General features: G+C 35.6%; 1 protein-coding gene across 1 annotated transcript in view; it reads left to right on the forward strand.

The window, feature by feature from the left end:
* COL4A3BP (collagen, type IV, alpha 3 (Goodpasture antigen) binding protein) overlaps positions 1-23741 on the forward strand; it is a 155336-nt gene that overhangs the window by 2444 nt on the left and 129151 nt on the right. The window contains exon 3 of the mRNA XM_011996488.1: positions 3572-3706. Within this exon, the coding sequence (XP_011851878.1) occupies positions 3572-3706 (135 nt within the window). The remainder of the gene's footprint in view (positions 1-3571; positions 3707-23741) is intronic.

Consider the following 23741-nt stretch of genomic DNA (forward strand, 5'->3'; position numbering starts at 1 on the left):
ATTGTGATGTGTTGAGTATTTTACAAAACAAATTGTAATTTTGACCTACTGATAATTACTTTTTGGGGGGTTGAGGGAATGGAGTGACTGGGGGAAAAAGTCACCAGTGCTCTGAGTTTTACTTTATGTGGAGTAGGTATACTATAGATCAAAAAATGGAAGACCAATCTCGATATTTAAATGCATACAAATGCATTTGATCACCTCTGTGGAAGGTGAATAACTTAAATTTTGACTGTTGCTTCTTATGTAGAATGAATAGGAATAAAGCTTTTGGTATTCTTGCTAATAGCTATGAAGGAAATTTTCCTGGAATTTACCAATTTATGGTTATATACAGTGTTTTCTGGGAACTTTTTAATCAAGGGTATTCTAAATTGAATATATATACTCATACTGAGTATGGTACATGTTTTTAAATGTAAATTATATATTTTGAATTCTTCATATTCACCTGGTAATTTAAACAAGGATCAGAACTCGGCTTTTGTTCTTTTCCTTCCATTGAGTAATGTAAATAAGTCCCGGTACAATTTGTTTCGTTTATCCCCCAAAATGGGGTGGATTTGGAATGGGCTTGGGTAAATTTATATTAGAAATATACCAGTTCAAAGGGTATTTTCCATATGGTAATCTGAAATATATGGAAATACCTATGAAGCATATTTCTTATAAATCACTTAAGTGTATAGATTCCAAAAATACTTGATAGACAATAATTCTATCTGGTTATAACAAGTATCGTGATGGATCATGGTGGGGAAAAGATGCATGCCTTAGTAGGACTTGAGAGCAACTAAGGCTGGATAAAATAATCTCATTCAATTTCTGAATTTCCTCCATCCTTCATGGTTTACCTTCTGTTTTTGCACACACCAAACTGTTTGAAATTCTATCCATCCTTAAGAGTCCAAGTCAAATACTGTCCTTTCCGTAAAGCCTTTTTGTATTTTGCCATCATTCAAGACCTCCTTCACTTGAATTCCCATAGCATTTTGTTTTATTCTAAATATATATTTTTTTCTCTTGTGTTTGTGTTTGCTGGCCTGTTTGCCACAGTAACATTCACTTCTCCTGCAATGTCTAGTATATTGCCTTGTCTGTATTTGTTAAATGGGGAAGAGTGAGGGAACATTATGAGAGCAGAGAAAAGACAAAAAACTTGTCTTCCAGGTGTCATAATAACAGCTAACAGCTTACTGAGAAAAGAGTCCTGAAGCTGATATAGTTTGTTCAGCCTCTTACAAGATCATAATATTGAATTATGGATACATAATTGCTGGGGTCCCTTCTCTAATATTGAAAGAGTTCTGTTCTAGTGAGAAATGCTGAAGGTTAAGCTTCATTAGCCATGTATAACTCTTCCTCAGATTCAGAAAATACTATGTCCAGGCACTGTTCTAAGTCTATTCTTGTTTAAACTTAACTCTGAGAGACAGAGTTTGACAAAGAAAAGAACACAGAGTAAGTAACTTGACCACTGTCACAAAATTTAGCCTTATGAAGTGTGGTAATTATAAATGAGGTAAGATTAATCCATGGTGGGTCTTGAATGCCCTAAACAATTTGTATGACAGTCAGTGGGAAGCTGTCCATGTAAGTTTTGGAGCTGGAGACTCAATACGGTCAACATGTAAGAAAAGTAAGCAAACATGCTTAGTAAGTAAATGAGCTTGTGTAAATTATGAAAAACACAGAAGATACTAGAGAAAAGATTAAGTCCTGTAAGGAATACAGGAACTGGGTAATTTGATTGGAATAGTTGAAAATGAGAAGAGGAGGCAAATTTAAGGGTTTACTATGAAGGAAAGATAAGCAGGTTTTGGTGATGGGCTATAAATATTGAGAAGGAACACTTAGGAGTATCTTCTGTGACTATGCTAGGCATTTTCATTATTTTATTCAGCCATCAATCAACAGGCAAAGAAACTGAAGCTTACAAAAGTAACTTGTCAAAACTCTCTTCACGTGAGTTGTAGAGTAGTTGAGCCTGTTTAATCCTGTATACACTAATCTGTTTGTATATCTAATACACAGACTCTGAGCAGAAGTAGCAGGAAAGAAGAAGTAGGAAAATAGGAAGGAAGTACACCTTATAGAAGTAAATTCAGTTTTGTTGGTAACTATCATTTATTTCAAGCCTCTGTCTAAGTGGTGGGACATCACAAGTGGTTAGAAATAAGGAAGTGGTGATTAGGAGCCACTAGAATGAGTTAAATTGTCAGCTTGGATGAGTTCTCAGAGAGGGGTTGTAATGATGGGGCTTAGAAAAATTAAGAACTGGCTAGGGATGGTGGCTCACCTGTAGTCCCAGCACTTTGGGAGACCAAGGAAGACAGATCCTTGAGCCCAGGAGTTTGAAACCAGCCTTGGCACCATAGTGAAACCTCATCACTACAAAAAGTTAGCCAGACGTGGGGGCACGCACCTGTAGTCTCAATCACTTGGGAGGAGGAGGAAGGAAGATTGAGCCCGGGAGGTTGCAGTGAGCTGAGATGGTGCCACTGCACTCCATCCTGAGTGACAGAGTGAGACCCTGTCTCAAAAAAATACAAAATAAAAGAAAATTTAAGAACTGAATAAATCTCAAAAATGCTTAATTAGAGAATAGAAAAAGATTTCTCAGTGGATATAGAGCCTGAGCCAATGCAGTATATTTTGGCAATCCATTTTTAATTAGTTTTTGGAATTGGCAGATAGTTTTGAGATTTTTCTATACTTAAAACCCCAGAGCATAGATAAAAACATGCAAAAATAAGTAGTCCTGTAAAGGTTACATTTCTCCCTTTTCCAGTTTATTGTGATCTTCACTGTGCAGCAAGACTTTAGCAACACAGAAACTCTTTTAAGGTATTGAAGGCAATCCAATATGTTTTTGAAAACCAATTTTATTTTTGTTTTATTACTCTTGAGTTTGAAAAATATATGTTCAGAGAAACTTGGAAAATGAATTGGCCATTTTAAATATTATTCAGTTCTGTAGAGGAGAAGTTAAAGTTGATGCCAACTTACTAAAGATTATTATTTTTATTTTGATATAGTTATGACCATTATAAATTTTCATATGGGAATAACAACAAAAGTAGAGTTTAGTAATAATTGACTTTATACTTCCATTGATTTAGAAGGCTTCATGCAGTCTTTGGTGTCAGAAAATGAGAGACTCCATACCTAACTGAACATACTTCTCTGTTGAATATGTTAATTATGACAAGGACCAAAACAAGTATCATGAAGGTACTTAGTAGAGGATGAAAGCACACAGAGAACAAACAATAATTTTAACCAAAATCTGGCTTTTGTTTTATTCTTCAAATGTTAGAAGAAAATGGTATATTTTGTTTCTTAACAGTTTATTTATAATATTGTAAAAATTACTGAAAATCATTATGCAATCTAGAAAATCTCAACTTTTCACTTTCTGTAATCATTTTACTGTTTATGCCTAGAATTAAGTTGGACTTTTCACGTTTTGGTTTTAAAATTACATTGCTGTTTCAAAAAGTTTGGATTTCTAAAATACTTCTCTTTTTTGTTTCCTTCTCCCTTCCGTTCCCCTTCCCACTCCCAGTGGACAAACTACATTCATGGGTGGCAGGATCGTTGGGTAGTTTTGAAAAATAATGCTCTGAGTTACTACAAATCTGAAGACGAAACAGAGTATGGCTGCAGGGGATCCATCTGTCTTAGCAAGGCTGTCATCACAGTAAGTTCCTTTTCTTCTTCATTTAACAAATATTTACTGAGTGTCAGCCACGTACCAGGAACTGTTCTACATGTTCAGGATACATCTGTGAATAAGATAAAGATCCTTGCCCTTGTAGAATATACATTTTAATACTTTTTTCCATAAAATTATTTTACTGTGCTTTTTGCTACATATTGTTATTTTGCATAGACAGGTAGTTTTTATCTAGTGGGTATATCAAACCGGTTTAAGGACTTCAGGGAAAAAAAAAGTTTGAAGGCTTTTTATTTGTTGAGGCTGGGACAGTTACTTTGTAGGTTACTGAAAATTTAAAAATAATACATCTTGTAGGTAACGTTCTAAAATTTTAACTTAAAAAATATAAACTTTTTAACATTGAGCTAATGCCATCTCTTTGTGGAGTTGAGAGAAGCTGTTCTTATATTCCTCACACGTGATTTACTATTTGCAGTTTTGATATCTCTAACGTGGAATAAAAGTCTAAAGATAACTTTTGAAAAACCCTAAGTATAGGCTCCTTCTAACTTTTTATGATTTCCCCTTATATTTTGCAGTTATGTCACTTTTATCTAATTCAACACCCTTTGAAAGAATAACTCACCTTTGTTGAGTCATTCTACTTAGTTTACATTTTGTTGTTCTTTTTTTGTTTTTTTGTTTTGTTTTTGAGACAGTCTTGCTCTGTCACCCAGGCTGGAGTGCAGTTCCATGATCTCAGCTCACTGCAACCTCGACCTCCCAGGTTCAAGCAATTCTTCTGCCTCAGCCTCCCAAGTAGCTGTGTCTATAGCTGCGTGCCACCATGCCTGGCTAATTTTTGTATTTTTAGTAGAAATGGGGTTTCACTGTGTTGGCCAGGCTGGTCTCAAACTCCTGATCTCAAGTGATCCACCCACCTCAGCCTCCCGAAGTGGTGGGATTACAGGTGTGAGCCACCACGCCCGGCCTACTTAATTTACATTTAACTTATTATATAGAAACAACTGTTCCTTTTTGCACTCATAGTCATTAGACATAAATAATGTTTAAGATATGTAAGAACTATAACAAGTAAACGGACATAAACAGATTTGGGAACAACCAATGACTTGTTAAGCTTTTAACCCAACTAGTTAGAAATGCCTGATTATACAAAAAATAGCATACTAGTTAAGAATGGTCAGCATGCCATGGGCAAAAAAAAAAAAAAAAAGTGTTGGCTAAGGCCCGAGAATTAAATAGAGGTCAGTTAAGGGAGCTATTGTAGTTAAAATCTGAAAATGGGTATGTTAAAACAAAAATACAGATTTTACTAACTCACTCAAAGAGAAGTCACATTTTGTGATAGAATTTATATGGCTTACAAAAGTTAGAGTATATATATATATATATATATATATATATATATGTAATACTTCAGATTTCTGTTAATATCTAATCCTAACTTAGCACACGTTTGTTATGCAGTTAGGGAAAATCTTACAGTATTTTTACATTATTTTTTATACATTATTTCCCCCCTTGTATATTCAAAGTTTGAAAACAAAAGTTTAGAATTGAATATCAAATTAGAGAAACACAGAAAAAGTGTTTGGAAGTGTCGATAATGAAACTACTACTCTCTATTCTTAGAGACAATTTTTAAGAAATAGCTTTAACATAAAGGCTCAGTATTTATTTTAATTGGTATGTGGTACATTGTAATGTGTTTAGAAATTGTATCTAGTTTAATATTTTGGGTGTTTTTCTTCTAAGATAGATCATTATTCATGTCAGGGGACAGAATAGTGGATTGAAATGTACCTTGCGATCTTGAAGTGTTTTTCCTTGATCCTCCACTCCCCTTCTTTTGCGTATTATTGGATGTTTATTAGTTTCAATGCTTAAATGTTTGAAAGTAGCATAATGATTGATGTAAAAATGGGGAGGAATTAAATTTTATCTTTATTGTTCCCTAAGTAGTAGTATTCATGCTAGTTTCTGTGGATTTAGATACAGTTATTCTGTCTTGAATTATGGACTATAATAATATTGCCTGGCTTATTTCGAGAAAAGAAAATTTTAAATAAACATTTACATCCATCTTCTCAGGAAGAAAACTGTTACTTTATTGTAAATGATTTTTGTTACAGGTATATGTACATGCATAACTTTCATTGTAGTACATAGTAAAAGACATGAGTAGGAATGTGGAACAATTTGAATTCTTTAAAGGTGATATAATAGAAGTAAAAGTAAAAAGAATGAATGAGGCAGCAAAATCTGTGTGGTAGTCTTAGATACAATGAAACAGATGATAGGAAAAAACACAAGCATTTATATTATTGAACTTGAACTTTTCCTTGCCCTGTGGATTCACAGACTCCATGTTACATATTTAAAGGAAATTGAAAATATAACTGAATTCAGTGAACTCAGGATGAAGTTTACAAATTAGAGTGTGTACTTTAGTTAAATAAATAAATGTAATAGTAATATTCCTCATTAAATACTAATAGGCATCTCTTGGCATTTTTTTTCCTTAAATATGGGCTATTGCCTATATCACTTCATGTCGGAATACAAAGAATATAAATGTTTAATTTCTTTATATGGCACCCTTATGAAATTGATAACATTCACATATGAAGAAATCTGGGCTTGAAGAGTTGATGTGACTTTACTATAACCATTCATTACTATATTATTTGTTGGTGGATCTTGAGCCCTGAGGCCACATTTCTTGATAGAGCCTAATCCATTTTAAGCATCTAGCATCTGAGCCCACATTTCTTGATAGAGCCTGATCCATTTTAAGTTCATTCTTAGTTTAATGATTAAATCAGTCTTATAAAAAGAATGTTCTTTAGTTGTGTGATAATAAAGTGGGTGAAATAATTTCAAGGAAGAAAATATGTCTTGAGAGAATTTATTCCTTAATGTGAAAGAATTGACAGTAAGTAGGTGAGAGGAAAAATAGTATTCCCTTACTTTGTGTAAAAAGAGCTATTTGTATGTAGAATAAGTGTTTGTAGAAAGACAGTTGAATTCTTCAGTTATTATAGCTTGATACTTAGAAGACCCAGCCCCTGCTACAAAATTTGTCACATAGTAGATATTCTGAATATGTTAGTTGTAATTGTTTCAGTTAAAAGCAAATGTTTATGGAGAATTTACACTGTTTACTTTTTAAATTCTATTTTTTAAGTAAAGTGCACATGATAAAAATTGTAATTCATGGCATTAAAAAGTTTAAGAAGTACATGCTGCTTTTTAGTCTTGCACTCAAGGGACAACGAAACTTAAATTTCTGGTCATCCTTTCAGAAAATGTGTGAGCCTATACAAGGATTTGTTTATATCTTTCATAAATATTTACACAAATGGTATCATATTAAGCGTTTCGTTCTGCACCTTGTTTTAATAAATCTTACACATTAACTATGATATTCTGTTGAATCGTATGGATATATTTATTTGCCTGGTCCTTGTTTTTGCACACTTAAATCATGCCAATTTTTATTACAGTCGTTATTGAAACAAATATGTACTTTAAAATTTGTTTTTAGTTTTTGTCAAATACTGCTTCCAAACAGTACCACTCCTCACTCCTACCAGTAGTGAATGAGTGCCTCTGTTTCTCCCTACCCGCAAGTATTGAGGAATTTGGGTGTTGGCAAATGTTAAAGTATTTGTCAAACTGCTACATTAAAATGGTATCTTATTATTTTAAATTGCACTTTTTATCCATGAGGTTGAGTAACTTAATAATTTATAGCCATTTTTATTTCTTTTTCCTTTTCCAGTTGCTTATGTACTTTTTTTGGTTTTTCTTGTTGGCTTGTGGAAACTCTTCATATGATAATTAGCCATTTGGCACATTTGTTGCAAATATTTTCCCCCACATCGTCACTTGTCTGTTTCTTCTTTGCTTGTTTTATAGTCTATATTAGGCCCTAGAGAAATCTTAGATTTTTACATACTCTTATTGGCATCTTTTATTGTGACTTCTATATTTACTTGTTTAGATAGGTGTTTCTCTGTCAAAGACTCTCTATATATAAATGTAGATATATTTTCATCTAAAATTTATACTTGAATTTTGATTCCTGTGAAAGTTATTTTAGTTTAAGGAGTTTAGTTTAAGGAGTTTAAGGATGTTTTTATTTTTTTTCCACATGACTAATTATGTATCTGGGTAGCATTAATTAAATAACTCATCTTTTTCCAAGTGGTTTGAAACACCACTTTCATCATATGTTACGGTTCCATGTTTATTTAAGGTTGTTTCTGGACTCTCTTTTGGGCATTTGGCTTGTCCTCCTTCTTACCCTCTGTTTAAAATTATGTTGTGAGTATTTCTTCAACCAGTTCCTTAAACTGCTAATGATCCATTGGTGAAGATAAAAGTAATTTATTTGCAGTTACTAAAATTAAAACAGGTAGAAATTTTTGGTATAATATCTTCAGATAGAATTGGTTTTCCTAAGTTCTGTAGTTTCATGTCTCACCTTAGGCATCTGCTTTTGTATACCTGATGTCTTGTTGAACTTCTCAAATCACCAAATGAGTAGGATTCCTATTATTCTTATCATAGGTTGGTTTTAGGGAAATTTGCCAGTTTTATGTTTTAATATTTTTAGAAGGAAAACTGAAAGGTAATGAAAATGTTACTGTTGGATTAAAAAAAAAATTAAATCCAAATAGTAGTTAGGCAAGTTGGTGGGGTAGGGGCTTGCCACAAGAGTGGAAGTTGAAAGATCTTGGAAAAATTAAAGAAACTGATGGAACCCCATCTCTACATCAAAAAATACACAAATCAGCTTGGCGTGGTGGTACATACCTGTAGTCTCAGCTACTTTGGAGGCTGAGGTGGGAGGATCAGTTACTTCAGCCTCGCAGTTGGAGCCAAGGTGATGCCACTGCCCTCCAGCCTGGGAGACAGAGTGAGACCCTGTCTCAAAAAAAATACCCAAAGAACAAAAACCAGACAATGGAGATGTAAAAGCAAGGGAAGGAAGTGTTCAAAATTGAAGAGAATCACAAAAATAAACATAAATTTTGAAAGTGCCAGATAGTAGTCAGATCTAAAAGGTTTTTGAATGTGGAATTGTAAAATGAGAAATTACATTATGGAAATGAAGTTCAGCAAATTGGATATCACCAAAGATGATTAGTGCCGTAAGTAGTCATTATAAGATCTCCAAATTAGTGAGAAATCCAAGAAGTTGGCCTTTTCTCAAGTGTGCAGTTTTACTATATTGAACTGTATTAGTGAGAACTAAAGGAAAGAGAGGAAGGTATGCAGCAAATAAAAGCACTAAATAAGAAACTAGTTGTTAATTCTCATTGGAGGGGCATTTGTCAGTGAATTTTTAAAGAAGTGAGACTCTCAATCTGCTAAGATTTATGCTTTGAGGAACTCATAATTTATCTGTTTAGCAGTTCATTTGAAAACAATATATTCCATCTTTCAATAACATGTGATTCAGATAATGTAACTCAAATAGCATGAAGTAGAAAGTACTTAAAATATTTGGTAAGAGGTCTTGGAAGAAGAAAAACATGAAAAAGGGCACCTGTTGAAATCTGGGGCTTAGAATGTAGAAATAACTTACAGAAAATTATATAATTTAAATTATATAATTATAAAATGTATTCATTTGCTAGGGTTGCCATAAGAAAGTACCACAAACTGGGTGACTTAAACAACAGAAATTTATTGTTTCACAGTTCCAGAGGCTGGAAATAGGATCAAGGTGTGGGCAGGGTTGGTTCCTTCTGTTGGCGGTGAGGGAGAAGCTGTTTCATGAGTTTCTCCTTACATTTGGTGGTTTGCTGACAATCTTTGGTACTCCATGGCTTGTGGATGCATCACTCTAGTCTCTGCCTGCGTGTACACATGGCATTCTTTCTATGTATTTGTCTTTTTCCAGATTTCCCCTATTTATCAGGACACCAGTCATATTGGATTAGGGGCCCAACCTACTCCACTGTTATCTCATTCTAACTAATTAAATCCACAATGCTGCTATTTTCAAACAAGGTCACATTCAGAGGTACTGGGAGATAAGACTTGAACATATAATATGATTTTGAGGGGGGCACAGTTCAACCCATAACACAAAGTGTCTGTTAACTCAAGAACCCAAGTCTTTAGATTCCCATCTGTTATTTTATGACATCACTGGGCATAAGAAAATTGTATATGTGGTGCATTTTATTTTGTGTAGGGGTTGCAGGAACATGACTGTTAAATATTTATAAAGCAACTCTTAATTCCAAAGTGTTTAGAACATCATGCATGGGCTATGAAGTCAAATCTGGGTTCAGACCTTAACTGTGTGTATTAGTGCATTCTCATACTGCTATGAAGAATGCCTGAGACTGGATAATTTATAAAAAAAAGAGACTTAATTGACTCACAGTTCTTCATGGCTGGGGAGGCCTCAGGAAACTTCCAATCATGGCAGAAGGCACTTCACAGGGCGGCAGGTGACAGAATGTGAACCAGGCAAAGGGGGACAAGCTCTTTATAAAACCATCACTCCCATGATTCGATTACCTCATAGCAGGTCCCTCCCACAACACATGGGGATTATGGGAACTACAATTCAAGATGAGATTTGGGTGGGGACACAGCCAAACTGTATCATTCTGCCACTGGACCCTCCCACATCTCATGTCCTCACATTTCAAAACACAGTCATGCCTTTCCAACAGTTCCCCAAAGTCTCAGCCCATTCCAGCATTAACCCAAAAGTCCAAATCCAAAGTCTCATCTGAGACAAGGCAAGTCCCCTCCACCTGTGAACCTGTGAAATTAAAAGCAAATTAGTTCCTTCTTAGATGCATTGGGGGTACGGGCAGTGGGTAAATACACCCATTCCAAATGGGAGAAATTGGCAGGCAGCCAAATCTTAAAGCTCCAAAATGAGCTCCTTTGACTCCATGTCTTACATTCAGGTCACGCTTATGCAAGAGGTGGCTCCAATCGCCTTGGGCAGCTCCATCCCTGTGGCTTTGCAGAATACAAACCCCCCTCCTGGCTGCTTTCACAGGCTGGCATTGAGTGTCTGCAGCTTTTCCAGGTGCACAGTGCGAGTTATCAGTGGATCTACCATTCTGGGATCTGAAAGAAGGTGGCCCTCTTCTCACAGCTCTACTAGGTATTGCCCCAGTGAAGATTGTGTGGGGGGAGGCTTCAACCCCACATTTCCCTTCTGTACTGCCCTAGCAGAGGTTCTCCGTGAGGGCCCCACTCCTGCAGCAAACTAATGCCTGGACATCCAGGTGTTTCCATACATCTTCTGAAATCTAGGCCGAGGTTCCTAAACCTCAGTTCTTGACTTCTTTACACTCACAGGCCCAACACCACGGGAAAGCCGCCAAGGCTTGGGGCTGGCACCCTCTGAAACAATGGCCTGAACTGTCCTCACAGTGGCCTTGACCCCTTTTAGCCACAGCTGGAGCTGCAGCAGCTGGGATACAGGGCACCATGTCCCAAGAATGCACGAAGCAGCAAGGCCCTGGGCCTAGCCCAGGAAACCCATTTTTCCCTCCTAGACCTCCAGGTATTTGATGGGAGGGGCTGCCATGAAGGTCTCTGACATGCCCTGGAGACATTTTCCCCATTGTCTTGATGATAACATTTGGCTCCTTGTTACTTATGCAAATTTTTGCAGTAGGCTTGAATTTCTCCTCAAAAAACACGGCCTTCTTTTCTGTCACATCAACAGGCTGCAGATTTTCCAAACTTTTATGCTCTGCTTCATCTTGACTGCTTTGCCACCTAGAAATTTCTTCTGCCAGATACCTTAAATCATGTCTTTCAAGCTCAGAGTTCCGTAGATCTCTAGGGCAGGAACAAAATGCCGCCAGTCTCTTTGCTAAAGCTTAACAAGAGTCACCTTTGCTCCAGTTCCCAACAAGTTCCGCATCTCCATCTGAGGCCACCTCAGCCTGGACTTCATTGTCCATATCACTATCAGCATTTTGGTCAAAACCATTCAACAAGTCTCTAGGAAGTTCCAAACTTTCCCACATCTCCCTGTCTTCTGAGCCGTTCAAGTCTCTAGGAAATTCTAAACTTTCTCACGTTTTCCTGTGTTCTTCTGAACCTCCAAACTGTTTCAACCTCTGCCTGTTACCCAATTCCAGAGTCGCTTCTACATTTTCAGATATCCTTATAGCAGCACCCCACTCTCTACAGTACCACTTTACTGTATTAGTCTGTTCTCATGCTGCTATGAAGAAATACCTGAGACTGGGTATTTCTTTTTATAGAGAGAAGAGGTTTAATTGACTCACAGTTCTGCTTGGCTGGGGAGGTTCAGGAAACTTAAAATCATGGTGGAAGGCACTTCTTAACAGGGTGGCAGGAGAAAGAATGAGAGCCAAGCAAAGGGGGAAAAGCCCCTTATAAAACCATCACCTCCATGATTCAGTTATCTCCCATGAGGTCCCTTCCACAACACATGGGGATTATAGGAACTCCAATTCAAGACAAGATTTGGGTGGGGATGTGCCCGAACCGTATCACTTTTTACAGCCAAAGGTACGTTTGGCAGATTACTAAATTTCTCTGAGCTTTCAGCTTCCTTAACTGATTAAACAAAGGGGATAATATCTAAGTATGGAATGATTATGTAATTAAAAGAACATAAAAAGTACTTTGTACAATTCTTGGCACATAATAGTACGCTCTCAAATTTATTTTGTGAAATGTTTGTATTGGTAGTAAAGCCTACAGTTAAAAAATTAAAAGGACAGAAGTTGTCAAACCCTTTTATCAAAGGGGGACAAAGATGCAGTTGACTCATTAGAGCCAGGATATGTAGTGTCTCATGTTTGAACAGATTCTCATGCAGCTGTGTTCAGAAATTTTCTTCCACCAAACAGTTCTATTTACCAACCTAAAAAAATAGTTAACTCTTTATATGTTTTCTGTGTATTCTAGATATTCTTTTTTTCTTTGTTCTGTTTATTGTTTTCTACCTTTTTTTGGTTTTCCTTATTCTATGTCTTTTTTTAAAAAAGAAATATGTTGTGCCTTTTTAAAAATCACATTTATTGAGATATAATTTACATACAGTAAAATTCACCCTTTTGAAGTATACAGTTATAGTTTTCACAAATGCATACGGTCATATAGTCATTACCACATCCGTATATAAAATATTTCCATAATCCCAGATAGTTCTCTTCTGCTCCATTATAGTCAGTTACCTCTGTGTCCCCAACCTCTGGTAACCACTGTTCCAGCATATTACATACATGGTATCTTATAGTATGCATCTCTTTGTGTCCGGCTTTTAACTTAACATAATGCTTTTACTACTTATCCATGTTGTTGCTTTTTCTTGTTGCTTTTTCTTGGTGAATACTGTTTCACTATAGAGATGTACCATATTTTGCTTATGCCTTCACCCGTTGATGGATATATGTTTGTTTCCAGTTTTGAGATACAATAAATAAGGCTGCTCTAAACATGTGCATGCAGGTCTTTGCATAAACATATTTTCATTTCTCCTGGGTAGATACGTACCAATGGGATTGCTAGGTTGTAAGGTAAGTATATGTTTAACTTTATGAGAAACTGTGTTTAACTTTGTAAGAAACTGTGAAACTGTTTTCCAAAGTGGCAGTACCAGTTTACCATCTCACTAGCATTGTGTGAGAATTCCATTTGCTTGGCATTTTTGTCAGCATTCGGTATTGTCACTTTTTTTTTTATCTTAACCATTCTAGTAGGTATGTAGTGATAGCTCATTGTGGTTTCCATTTGCATTTTCCTAATGACTAATGATGTTGCACGTCTTTTCATTTACTTATCTGTAGCTTTTGTGATGTTTGTTTAAATATCTTGTGTTTGTTGTCTTAATGTTGAGTTATGAGAATTCTTCATATGTATTCTGGATACCGTAACTTTTGTCAGGTACATGTTTGGCAAATATTTTCTTCCAATCTGAGAGACTGATTTTTGTCACTAACACTAAAAACTTATCTACAGTTAAGACCTATGTGAATGTGTATTTTGATGACTTTTTGCTCTGAGTTCTTAACAGCATTATTATTTACTTTTTTCCTATGTTATGTGTATAGACGCAACATTTCTCACTGTTTTTAAATTTTTATTTTTTACGTTGGGTCTACAGTGGCACCCTGTTGTTTAAAGTGACAAAGCCTTAACTTTAAAACTTGCTGACAACTCGTTATGTAGTGCATTCACCAGGGGAGCTGGTATTCCTATTTAGCTTCCTTGGAGTGAGTGCTGTGTAGGTTTGGTCTCTTTTTTTTTTTTTTTTTTTTTTCATGAGATAAGGTCTCACTCTGTTGCCCAGGCTGGAGTGCAGTGGTGTGATCTCGGTACCCTGAAGCATCTACCTCCTGGGCTGAAGTGATTCTCCTATCTCAGCCCCCCGGGGTAGCCAAGACTACAGGCATGCGCCACCATTCCTGGCTAATTTTTGTGTGTTTTCGTAGTGATAGGGTTTGACCATATTGCCCAAGCTAGTCTTGCACTTCTGGACTCAAGCAATTTGCCTGCCTCAGCCTCCCAAAATTCTGGGATTACAGGCATGAGCCACTGCACCTGGTCATGTCTTTATTGAAGGAAGAAAATTGTGGCTGATAAAGAAAGCTGAGCTATTCTCTTGGGCTCCAATTTAGAGAATATATATTATCCAACAATTATGTGTTTTAAAAATATACTTTCCCTCTAATGAGGATTCACCACTTGAAAAAGATTATTTATAAATTCATTATAAGGAACCAAAAGACTGAGAAGCCATGACCGGTTGAATCTTACCTAGATTTTAAGGCAGTCTGTAAAGTGATAATGTCTCCAAAGTGGGAGATAAGAAAGGGTAATGATTCCTGAAAACTTACACATAAACCCAGTTTGATAAAGTAAAGTTGTCTCCTGTTGTGAAAGACATCAGATAGTTTCGCTTGGCTTTTTAAAAGGTAGGAATTTCATCCAGTTAAAGGTACATCTAGTTTATCTTCTTCCTTATGAAGAAAAGAAATGGGGCTAAAAACTGTTGAAATCCCAAAAGACAGGGTGGACAAGAGAGGAGACTACAGAAGACAGCATTGTAGAAACTGGAAGTGGTCAAGTGCTAAGTGAGTTAGTAAACCTGAGAAACCCAGATCCTAAACTATCAGTTAGGGAAGCTCAAAACTAGATTTACATCATAATTATATAACATTGTAGCAGTTCTGGATACCTCCTGGAATGGAGTGTTGAGGGTGGAGAGTGTGTAAGGAGGATGAGTTATATGTCAATTTAAGAAACAATCAAATCTCGATATTTCCTCCCCACACTGGACCACTATAGAGAGAATAAAATCGTGGGTCTCTGGTCTTGGAGGGTAGAGGAGTAGGCACCAGATACAATTGAAATCAAGGTATCACATTGAATACAGATTCGGGAAGCAAGCAAACTAGCTACTGAGCCTTACACAACCCTATCCCTCCACTATTCCCCGACTTCCAAACTCTGGCCAACAAACTTTAATCCTCAGGATAGGAGGTTGCTGGGGTCTTTCCTAAGAATCTGAGCAGCATAAGAGTTTTGACCTGAAGATAACAATATAGCTTCCCTAACAAGGTAGCCCAACTGGATTATCCTGTGGTGAAGTCCATTTTTGGTAAACTCTAAGTACAGCCTTTGGATTTCCAGTCAGAAGATTCCTTACTGTTAAAAATGAGCAGACAGCAAAGGACTATCAGTCATATGAGGAAAATTTCCAATATGAAAGAGATCAAGAGAATAAATGCAACACTGGGAAACACATTATTCAGATGTCCAACAAAAATAAAGAAGGAAATTTGTCAGCATTTTTAAAGAGAGAAGAGTTTTTGAAATCATGAAAAAGTAAGTATACTATAAAAAAGGAAGAGGTTAAAAAAGAGCTCTTGGAAATTATAAATATGGTAGCAGTGATGAAAGAAATTAGAAGAGTTAGAAGGTAGAATTATAGACATTCCCAGAAAGTAAAGAAAAAAAGATTTTTGGTTTTTTAAAGGTAATAAATAGGACATAGGTAAAATTAAGGGAATGATCTAGGAGTTCTAACATCTGAACATAGGAGCTCCTGGCAGAGAGAACAAAGCAGAAAGGGATTATCAGTGAAAGAATTTAAAAAAAATTCACAGAAATAAAGGACAGGAGTTTTATACTGAAAGGGTCAAGCAATGTCCAGTATAATAGATTTTTTAAAAGACTCACGTTAAAGACACATTATGCTGAGTCAGACCACTGGGAAGAAGATCTTGGATGCTTCCAGAGGGAAAAAAACATCACAACAAAGGTTAAGGTTTCAAAATGACTGTGGACTTCTCAAAAGCAGTGCTGGAAGCTAAGATGCAATGGATCATGCCTACATTCTTCTGAAGAATAATTATTTTCAACAATGAATTACATATACAGCCAGGTCACCAAGCGAGTATAAGGACAGACTGAAAACGTTTTAAAATATAGTCTCAACGAATTTACCTCTTGTTGTTTTAAAAATATTTTATTTTAGAGATGCATATTTGCATATCTACAGATGAAATAGTATGTTTAGAATTTGCTTCAGAATAATGCCTTGGGAAGGATATGAATTGATGAGGATGTAGATTTAAAAAAAGAATAACCATGAGTTAAGAATTGTTGAAGCCAAATAGTGGTAAGAGGGTTCATTAATCTGTGTTTTTTTCATATATGTGAAATTTTTCATAATAAAAAGTAAAACACATCCACAGACACAGACGTCTGTCTTCTGCTGAAAGATATGCCCCATCAAAATGAGGAAGAATTAAATAAACAAGAGGAAGATGTGATAGAGGTTATTGTACTCAAAGTGTGATCTCCAAGGGCAGTAACATCAGTGTAAACTGTGAACTTGTTAGAAATGCAAATTCTCAGGCCCTGCCCCAGACCTAATGGATCAGAAACCCTGGATATGGAGTCCGGCATTCTGTCTTTAACAAACCCTTCAAATGATTCTGATGTATCCTAAAGTTTGAGAACCACTTTCCTAAAGCAGGAAAAATAGCTTTGCTCAAGTAAAGAATGGATATGACTGGTGTTTTGTATCATCTCATTTTCTTAACTGCTTGCTCTCTGGACTTTGATAGTTGCTCTGGCATCTAAATCAATTGAGTTGTTATACATAAAAAATACTGTATTGTGCTATTGGTTCTAACAATCTCAACAATGGATGTAAAAGTTCAGATTTAAGGAAACTCTTAAGTATAGTGATTGTATCAGAAATAGGAAGAGGTGTGAGGTGAACACATGAACACGCCTTGTACCAACCTGGCTGCTTGTCTAACTGGCACCTTGACATCCTTTGCTGAATTTGCCAGTTGAAATTTTTATTAATCTGGAATGCCTTTTCCTCCTGTACTATCAAAAGCCTGTCTTTCCTCCTGGGCTCAACTAAACCACAGCTTTTCAATGAACCACTTTAGACCTCATTCTCATCTTTGTCTCTACCATCAAATTTTTAAAATTGTATTTATTTATTTTAAACAGGGCCTAATGCTGTCATCCAGGCTGGAATGCAGTGGTGCAATCATGGCTCACTGCCGCCTTGACCTCCTGGGCTCATGATCCTCCTGTCTCAGCCTCCATAGTAGCTGGGACTATAGGTACACCACCATACCTGGCTGTTTTTTTGTTTTTTGTTTTTGTTTCTTGGTAGAGACTGAGTCTCGCTATGTTGCCCAGACCAGTTTCAAACTCCTCCAGCCTTGGCCTCTCAAACTGCTGGGATTACAGTGTGAGACACTGCACCTGGCCATTATTATCAGATTTTTAAAAATATAAATAAGGACTGAGCAACTGTAACATGCATTGTGCTAGCTATTTTATGTATTATCAGGAAAAAGGTGAAAATGGTTAGGGAGAGAGAAATAAAGGTGAGAAGAGCTACAACTGTTTTTCATATCAAACCTTAACTCAAAGAGTTCAGAATGATTTAACTCTTTAATTTGTGGGTTGGCTTCTGAGTAGCTGAAGACAGTGGTAGGTGGTAGGCTTGTGATAAGCAGCATCCCAAAATGTTATCTCCCTAGAAGATATAAAATAACTTCACATCTGTATCATTTCTACATGAAATAACACCTTCAACATTACTTGTAGATAGATAATGCCAAAACTGCAAAATAATCATGTAAGAAAAAGGTAACACACTCCATTGCAGTGGTCCTACATGCTTTTACCCCATTGCCACAAGAGGACCCTGTGGCAAGGAAAATGAGACCAGGATATGTTCCTTGAGAAGACAGAAGGAGCACTAGTGAGGGAGACCTGGAAGAACCACCAGAAAGATTAAATCTACCCTTCTTTTTTTGTATTTTCAATGCAAAAAGTTAACCAGGCAGATCAGAGCAGGATTACAGGAAAAGAATTTCAAAGTATGAGTACTTTAAAGGGCTAGACAGCCATTTAAATGTGATTTAAAGAGACAGACTTCTGAATGTATAACTTCTGGAAGACAGAAAAGGAAAACAGAAGAGTTCTTTGGAAATTGGATGGTCAAGGAAAAATTTTAAAGACCTGCAAGAAAAAAAGGAACCAAAAAATTAGAAGTCCCACAATCCTCTTGTCTACTATCAAAACAAAACTCCACTCAGGTATCTAGACTTTGGCAAACAACAGAAAGGAAAAGATGCCATTAAAACTAAGGATATTGAAAAAATGCCCCCAAATCACAAAAAGAAACAAAAGGAAAATGAAATCCTTTCCTTTAGTTTATAAAATTAGAGACAATTTCATACAAATCAACTAAGGAAGATTCCTCTAATTCCATAAAACTGCTTACGAAGCAAATGAAAACTATTAGTATACACTCCAAATAGAACTCAAAGTATACAACACTTTGAAGATAAGAGGAACCACCTTGAGTCAGAAATTCAAAATCAAGAACAAAAATGGGCAAAAACCAGGTGAGAAATGAAAAAAAGAATTGTACTCAAAGAGATGAAAGAAAATGACAATAGATTATCTTAAATGAACAAAAAAAGATACCAGATATTGAAAATAGAGTCAAATGAAAATTTAGTACAGATGTTGAAAGAGTAGACAACAACGAAGAGAATGAAAGTAAGATGAAAAGGATCAGAAAAATTACTGAAAATGGAAAACAGACAAGGACTAATTTTCGTATTACTAGAGTCTCTGAAGAAGAAAAAAAAAGTTTTTTTTATTATACTTTAAGTTCTGGGATACATGTGCAGAATGTGCAGGTTTGTTACATTAGGTGTACATGTGCCGTGGTAGTTTATTGCAACCATCAGCCTGTATCTACATCAGATATTTCTCCTAATGCTATCCCTCCTGTTGCTCCCAACCTCCTGACAGGCCCTGGTGTGTGATGCTCCCATCCTTGAGCCCATATGTTCTCATTGTTTACCTCCTACTTATGAGTGAGAACATACGGTGTTTGATTTTCTATTCATGTGTTAGTTTGCTGAGAATGATGGTTTCCAGCTTCATCCATGTCCTTGCAAAGGACACGAACTCATTCTTTTTTATGGCTGCGTAGTATTCCATGGTGTATATGTGCCACATTTTCTTTATCCAGGCTAACATTGATGGGCAATTGCTGTTGTGAATAGTGTTGCAATAAACATACTTGTGCATCTGTCTTTATAGTAGAGTGATTAATAGTCCTTTGGGTATATACCCAGTAATGGCATTGCTTTCTAGATCCTTGAGGAATTGCCACGCTGTCTTCCACAGTGGTTACTAATTTACACTCCCACCAGCAGTGTAAAAGCGTTCCTGTTTCTCCACATCCTCTCCAGAATCTGTTGTTTCCTGACTTTTTAATGATCTCCATTCTAACTGGCGTGAGACGGTATCTCATTATGGTTTTGATTTGCGTTTCTCTAATGACCAGTGATGATGAGCTTTTTTTCATGTTTGTTGGCTGCATAAATGTCTTCCCTTGAAAAGGGTGTGTTCATATCCCTCGCCCACTTTTTGATGTGTTTTTTTTTCTTATAAATTTAAATTCTTTGTGGATTCTGGATATCAACCCTTTGTCAGATGGGTACATTGTAAAAATTTTTTCCCATTCTGTAAGTTGCCTTTTCACTCTGATAGTAGTTTCTTTTGCTGTGCAGAAGTTCTTTAGTTTAATTAGATCCCGTTTTTCAATTTTGGCTTTTGTTCCCATTGCTTTTGGTGTTTTAGTCTTGAAGCCTTTGCCCATGCCTATGTCCTGAATGATATTGCCTAGGTTTTCTTCTAGGGTTTTTATGGTTTTGGGTCTTAGGTTTAAATCTGTAATCCATCTTGAGTTAATTTTTGTATAAGGTGTAAGAATGGGGTCCAGTTTCAGTTTTCTGCATATGGCTAGCCAGTTTTCCCAACACCGTTTATTAAATATGGAATGCTTTCCCTATTGCTCATTTTTGTCAGGTTTGTCAAAGATCAGATGTTTGTAAATGTGTGTTGTTATTTCTGAGGCCTCTGTTCTGTTCTGGTCTATATATCTGTTTTGTTACCAGTACCATGCTGTTTTGGTTACTGTAGCCTTGTAGTATAGTTTGAAGTCAGGTAGCATGATGCCTCCAGCTTTGTTCTTTTTGCTTATAATTGTCTTGGCTATATGGGCTCTGAAAAAAAAATTTTTTAGTGAGGCATTATTTAAAACCATAATCAAGGAAAACTGTCTCAGAATAGAGAAAGAAGCTGGATGTACACATTGAGAAGAATACTGGGTACTTGGGAAAATTAACCCAGAATGATAAACTGTGAACAGTAAAACTGTTAGATCAAATATAAAATTCTTCAAGCAAAAGGAACAAATCATAAAAGCAAAAATAATTGGATTAGCACCACACTTTACAAAATTAAGAAAGAAGGCAACAGGGAGCAGCGTTTTTAAACTTAGAAAAAAAAATGTGGATCAAGGATTTTATATCTAACCAAGGAGTCCTTTAAATATCAATTCTTTAGAAAAGTGATTTTTAAAATAAGCTATGTACAACTTTGATAAAAATTAAAACTTAAAATTTAGAGTTTAGCAGTACTATATGAAGTATATTTGCTGAGAATTTATTAGTTTTTAAATTCGCACTAGCGATAGACTTAACATTTGCAAGTTCTGTATAAAAATAAATCTTTTGAAAGAAACATCAACATTTTCAAGTTACTATTTTCTTTGTTTAGAAGACTTGAATTGGCAAGAATTCGTTTTTTTGTTTTTTTTTAAACTGTTATGGGTACATAATGGTAGGTATTTATGGGGTAGATACGATATTTTGATATAGGCATAAGTGTGTAAGAATCACATCATGGTAAATACAGCATCCACCGCAAGCTTTTATCATTTCTTTGTGTTACAAACATTCTAATTATATTTTTAGTTATTTTTAAATGTATAGTAAATTTTTGTTCACTCTAGTCAGTGTGTTGTGCTGTCAAATACTAGATTCTTATTCATTCTATCTAACTATATTTTTGTACTTATTAAACCTCCGCACTCACTCCCTCTAATCTTCCCAGCCTCTGGTAAATAACCATTATTGTACTTTCTGTTTTCATGAGTTCATTTCTTTTCATCTTTACCTCACACAAATTAGTAAGAACACGCAAAGTTTGTCATTCTGTGCCTGGCTTATTTCAGTTGACATAATGTCCTCCAGTTCCATCCATGTTATTTGAAATGACAGGATCGCATCCTTTTTAATGGCCAAATAGTAGTCCATTGTGTATATCTACCACATTTTCTTTATTCGTTCATCTGTTGATGGACACTTATAATGGCCATTATAAATGGGATGCGATAATATCTCATTGTGGTTTTCAGTTGCATTTCTGTCATTAGTGTTGTTGGACACCTTTTCTCATACCTGCTTGCCCAGTGTATGTTGTCTTCTGAGAAATGTCTATTCAGATCTTTCCACCATTTTTTTAAGTGGATTACTGGATTTCTTTTTGTAGACTTGTTTCGTCTTCTTGTATATTCTGGTTATTAATCCCTTGTCGGATAGCTTTCAAATATTTTTTCCCATTCTGTGGGTTGTCTCTTTGTTGATTGTTTCCTTTTCTGTAGAGAAGCCTTTTAACTTGATGTGATCTCATTTGTCCATTTTTGCTCTGGTTGCCTGTGCATATGTGGTATTACTCAAGAAATCTTTGACCAGTACAGTGTTCTGAAGTTTCCCCAGTGTTTTCTTTTAGTAATTTCATAGTTTGAGGTCTTAGATTTAAGTATTTAATCCATTTTGATATGATTTTTGTGTATAGCAAAAGACAGGAGTCTAGTTTCATTCTTCTGCTTATGAATATCCAGTTTTCCTAGCACTATTTATTGAAGAGACTGTCCTTTCCCCAATGTATGTTCTTGGCACTTTTCTCAAAAATGAGTTCACTGTAGGTGTATGGATTCGTTTCTGAGCTGCTATTCTGTTTCACTGGTCTATATATATGTTTATATGCCAGTACCATACTGTTTTGGTTATATAGCTCTGTAGTATAATTTGAAGTCAGATAGTGGGATTCCTACAGTTTTGTTCTTTCTGCTTAGGATGTCTTTGGCTATTCTGGGTCTTTTGTGGTTCTGTATACACTTTAGGATTGTTTCTTGTGGTTTGGTAAACAATGTCATTGTTATTTTGATAGGGATTGCATCAAATCTGTAGATTGTTTTGGGTAGTATGGGCATTTTAACAATATTGATTCTTCCAGTCCGTGAATATGTGGTATCTTTCCATTGCTGTGTGTCCTCTTCAGTTTCTTGAATCACTGTTTTATAGTTTTCATTGTAGAGATCTTTCACTTCTTTGCTTAAGTTTACTCCTAGGTATCATTTTATTTCTAGTTATTATAAATGAAATTACTTTCTTGATTTCTTTTTCAGGTTTTTGTTGGTATATAGACATGCTATTGACTTTTGTGTATTAATTTTTGTATCCTGCAACTTTACTGAATGTATGAGTTCTAATAGTTTTGGTGGAGTTTTTAGGTTGTTTCGAATATAAGGTGATATCATTTCCAATAAGAATCATTTTATTTCTTTCTTTCCAATTCATATACCTTTTATTTCTTTCTCTTTTCTGATTGCTCTAGCTGGAACTTTCAGTCCTATGTTGAATAGCAATGGTGAAGGTGAACATCCTTGTCTTTCGGATCTTACAGGGAAGGCTTTCACTTTTGTTCCATTTATTATGATACAGGCCATGGGTCTGTTGTGTATGACTTTTATTGTGTTGATGTATGTTCTTTCTATGCCCAATTTTGTGAGGGTTTTTATCATGAAAGGATGTTGAATTTTATCAGTTTTTCTCAGCATCAATTTAAATGACATTATGGTTTTTGTCTTTCATTCTGTGAATATGATGTACCACATAGATTTGCGTATGTTGAACTATCCTTGCATCCCTGGGATAAATTCCATGTGGTCATGATGAATGATCTTTTTAATGTGTTGTTGAATTCAGTTTGATAGTATTTTGTTGAAGATTTTTGTATTAATGTTTGCCAGGGATATTGGCCTGCAGTTTTCTTTTTTTGATGTGTCTTTGTCCGTTTTTGGTATCAGGGTAATACTAGCCTCATAGAATGAGTTTGGAAGTATTTCCTGCTCTGTTTTTCAGAATAGTTTGAGTAGGATTGGTTTAGTTCTTCCTTCAGTGTTCAGTAAAATTCAACAGTGAAGCCATTGGGTCTCAGGCTTTTCTTTGCTGAGACTTTTTATTACAGCTTTGACCTTAACTTGTTATTGGTCTGTTAAGGTTTTAAATTTCTTCCTGGTTTAATATTGATAGGTTGTATGTGTCTAGGAATGTATTCGTTTCTTCTAGGTTTTCCAGTTCTCGGCATATAGTTGCTTATAGTAGCCTCTAATAATCCTTTCAATTTCTGCAGTAGAAGTCATAATGTCTCCCTTTTCATCTCTGATTTTATCTGTTTGGGTCTTCTCTCTTTTTCTTAGGTTGTTGATCAAAGGTTTGTCAATTTTGTTTATCTTTTCAAAAAACCAGCTTTTCGTTTCATTGATCTTTTGTATTTTTTTGTTACAATTTCATTTGGCTCTGCTCTGATCTTTATTATTTATTCTACTACT

This window comes from Mandrillus leucophaeus, unplaced genomic scaffold (assembly GCF_000951045.1).
Source record: "Mandrillus leucophaeus isolate KB7577 unplaced genomic scaffold, Mleu.le_1.0 Scaffold114, whole genome shotgun sequence".
In the NCBI taxonomy this organism is placed as follows: Eukaryota; Metazoa; Chordata; class Mammalia; order Primates; family Cercopithecidae; genus Mandrillus; species Mandrillus leucophaeus.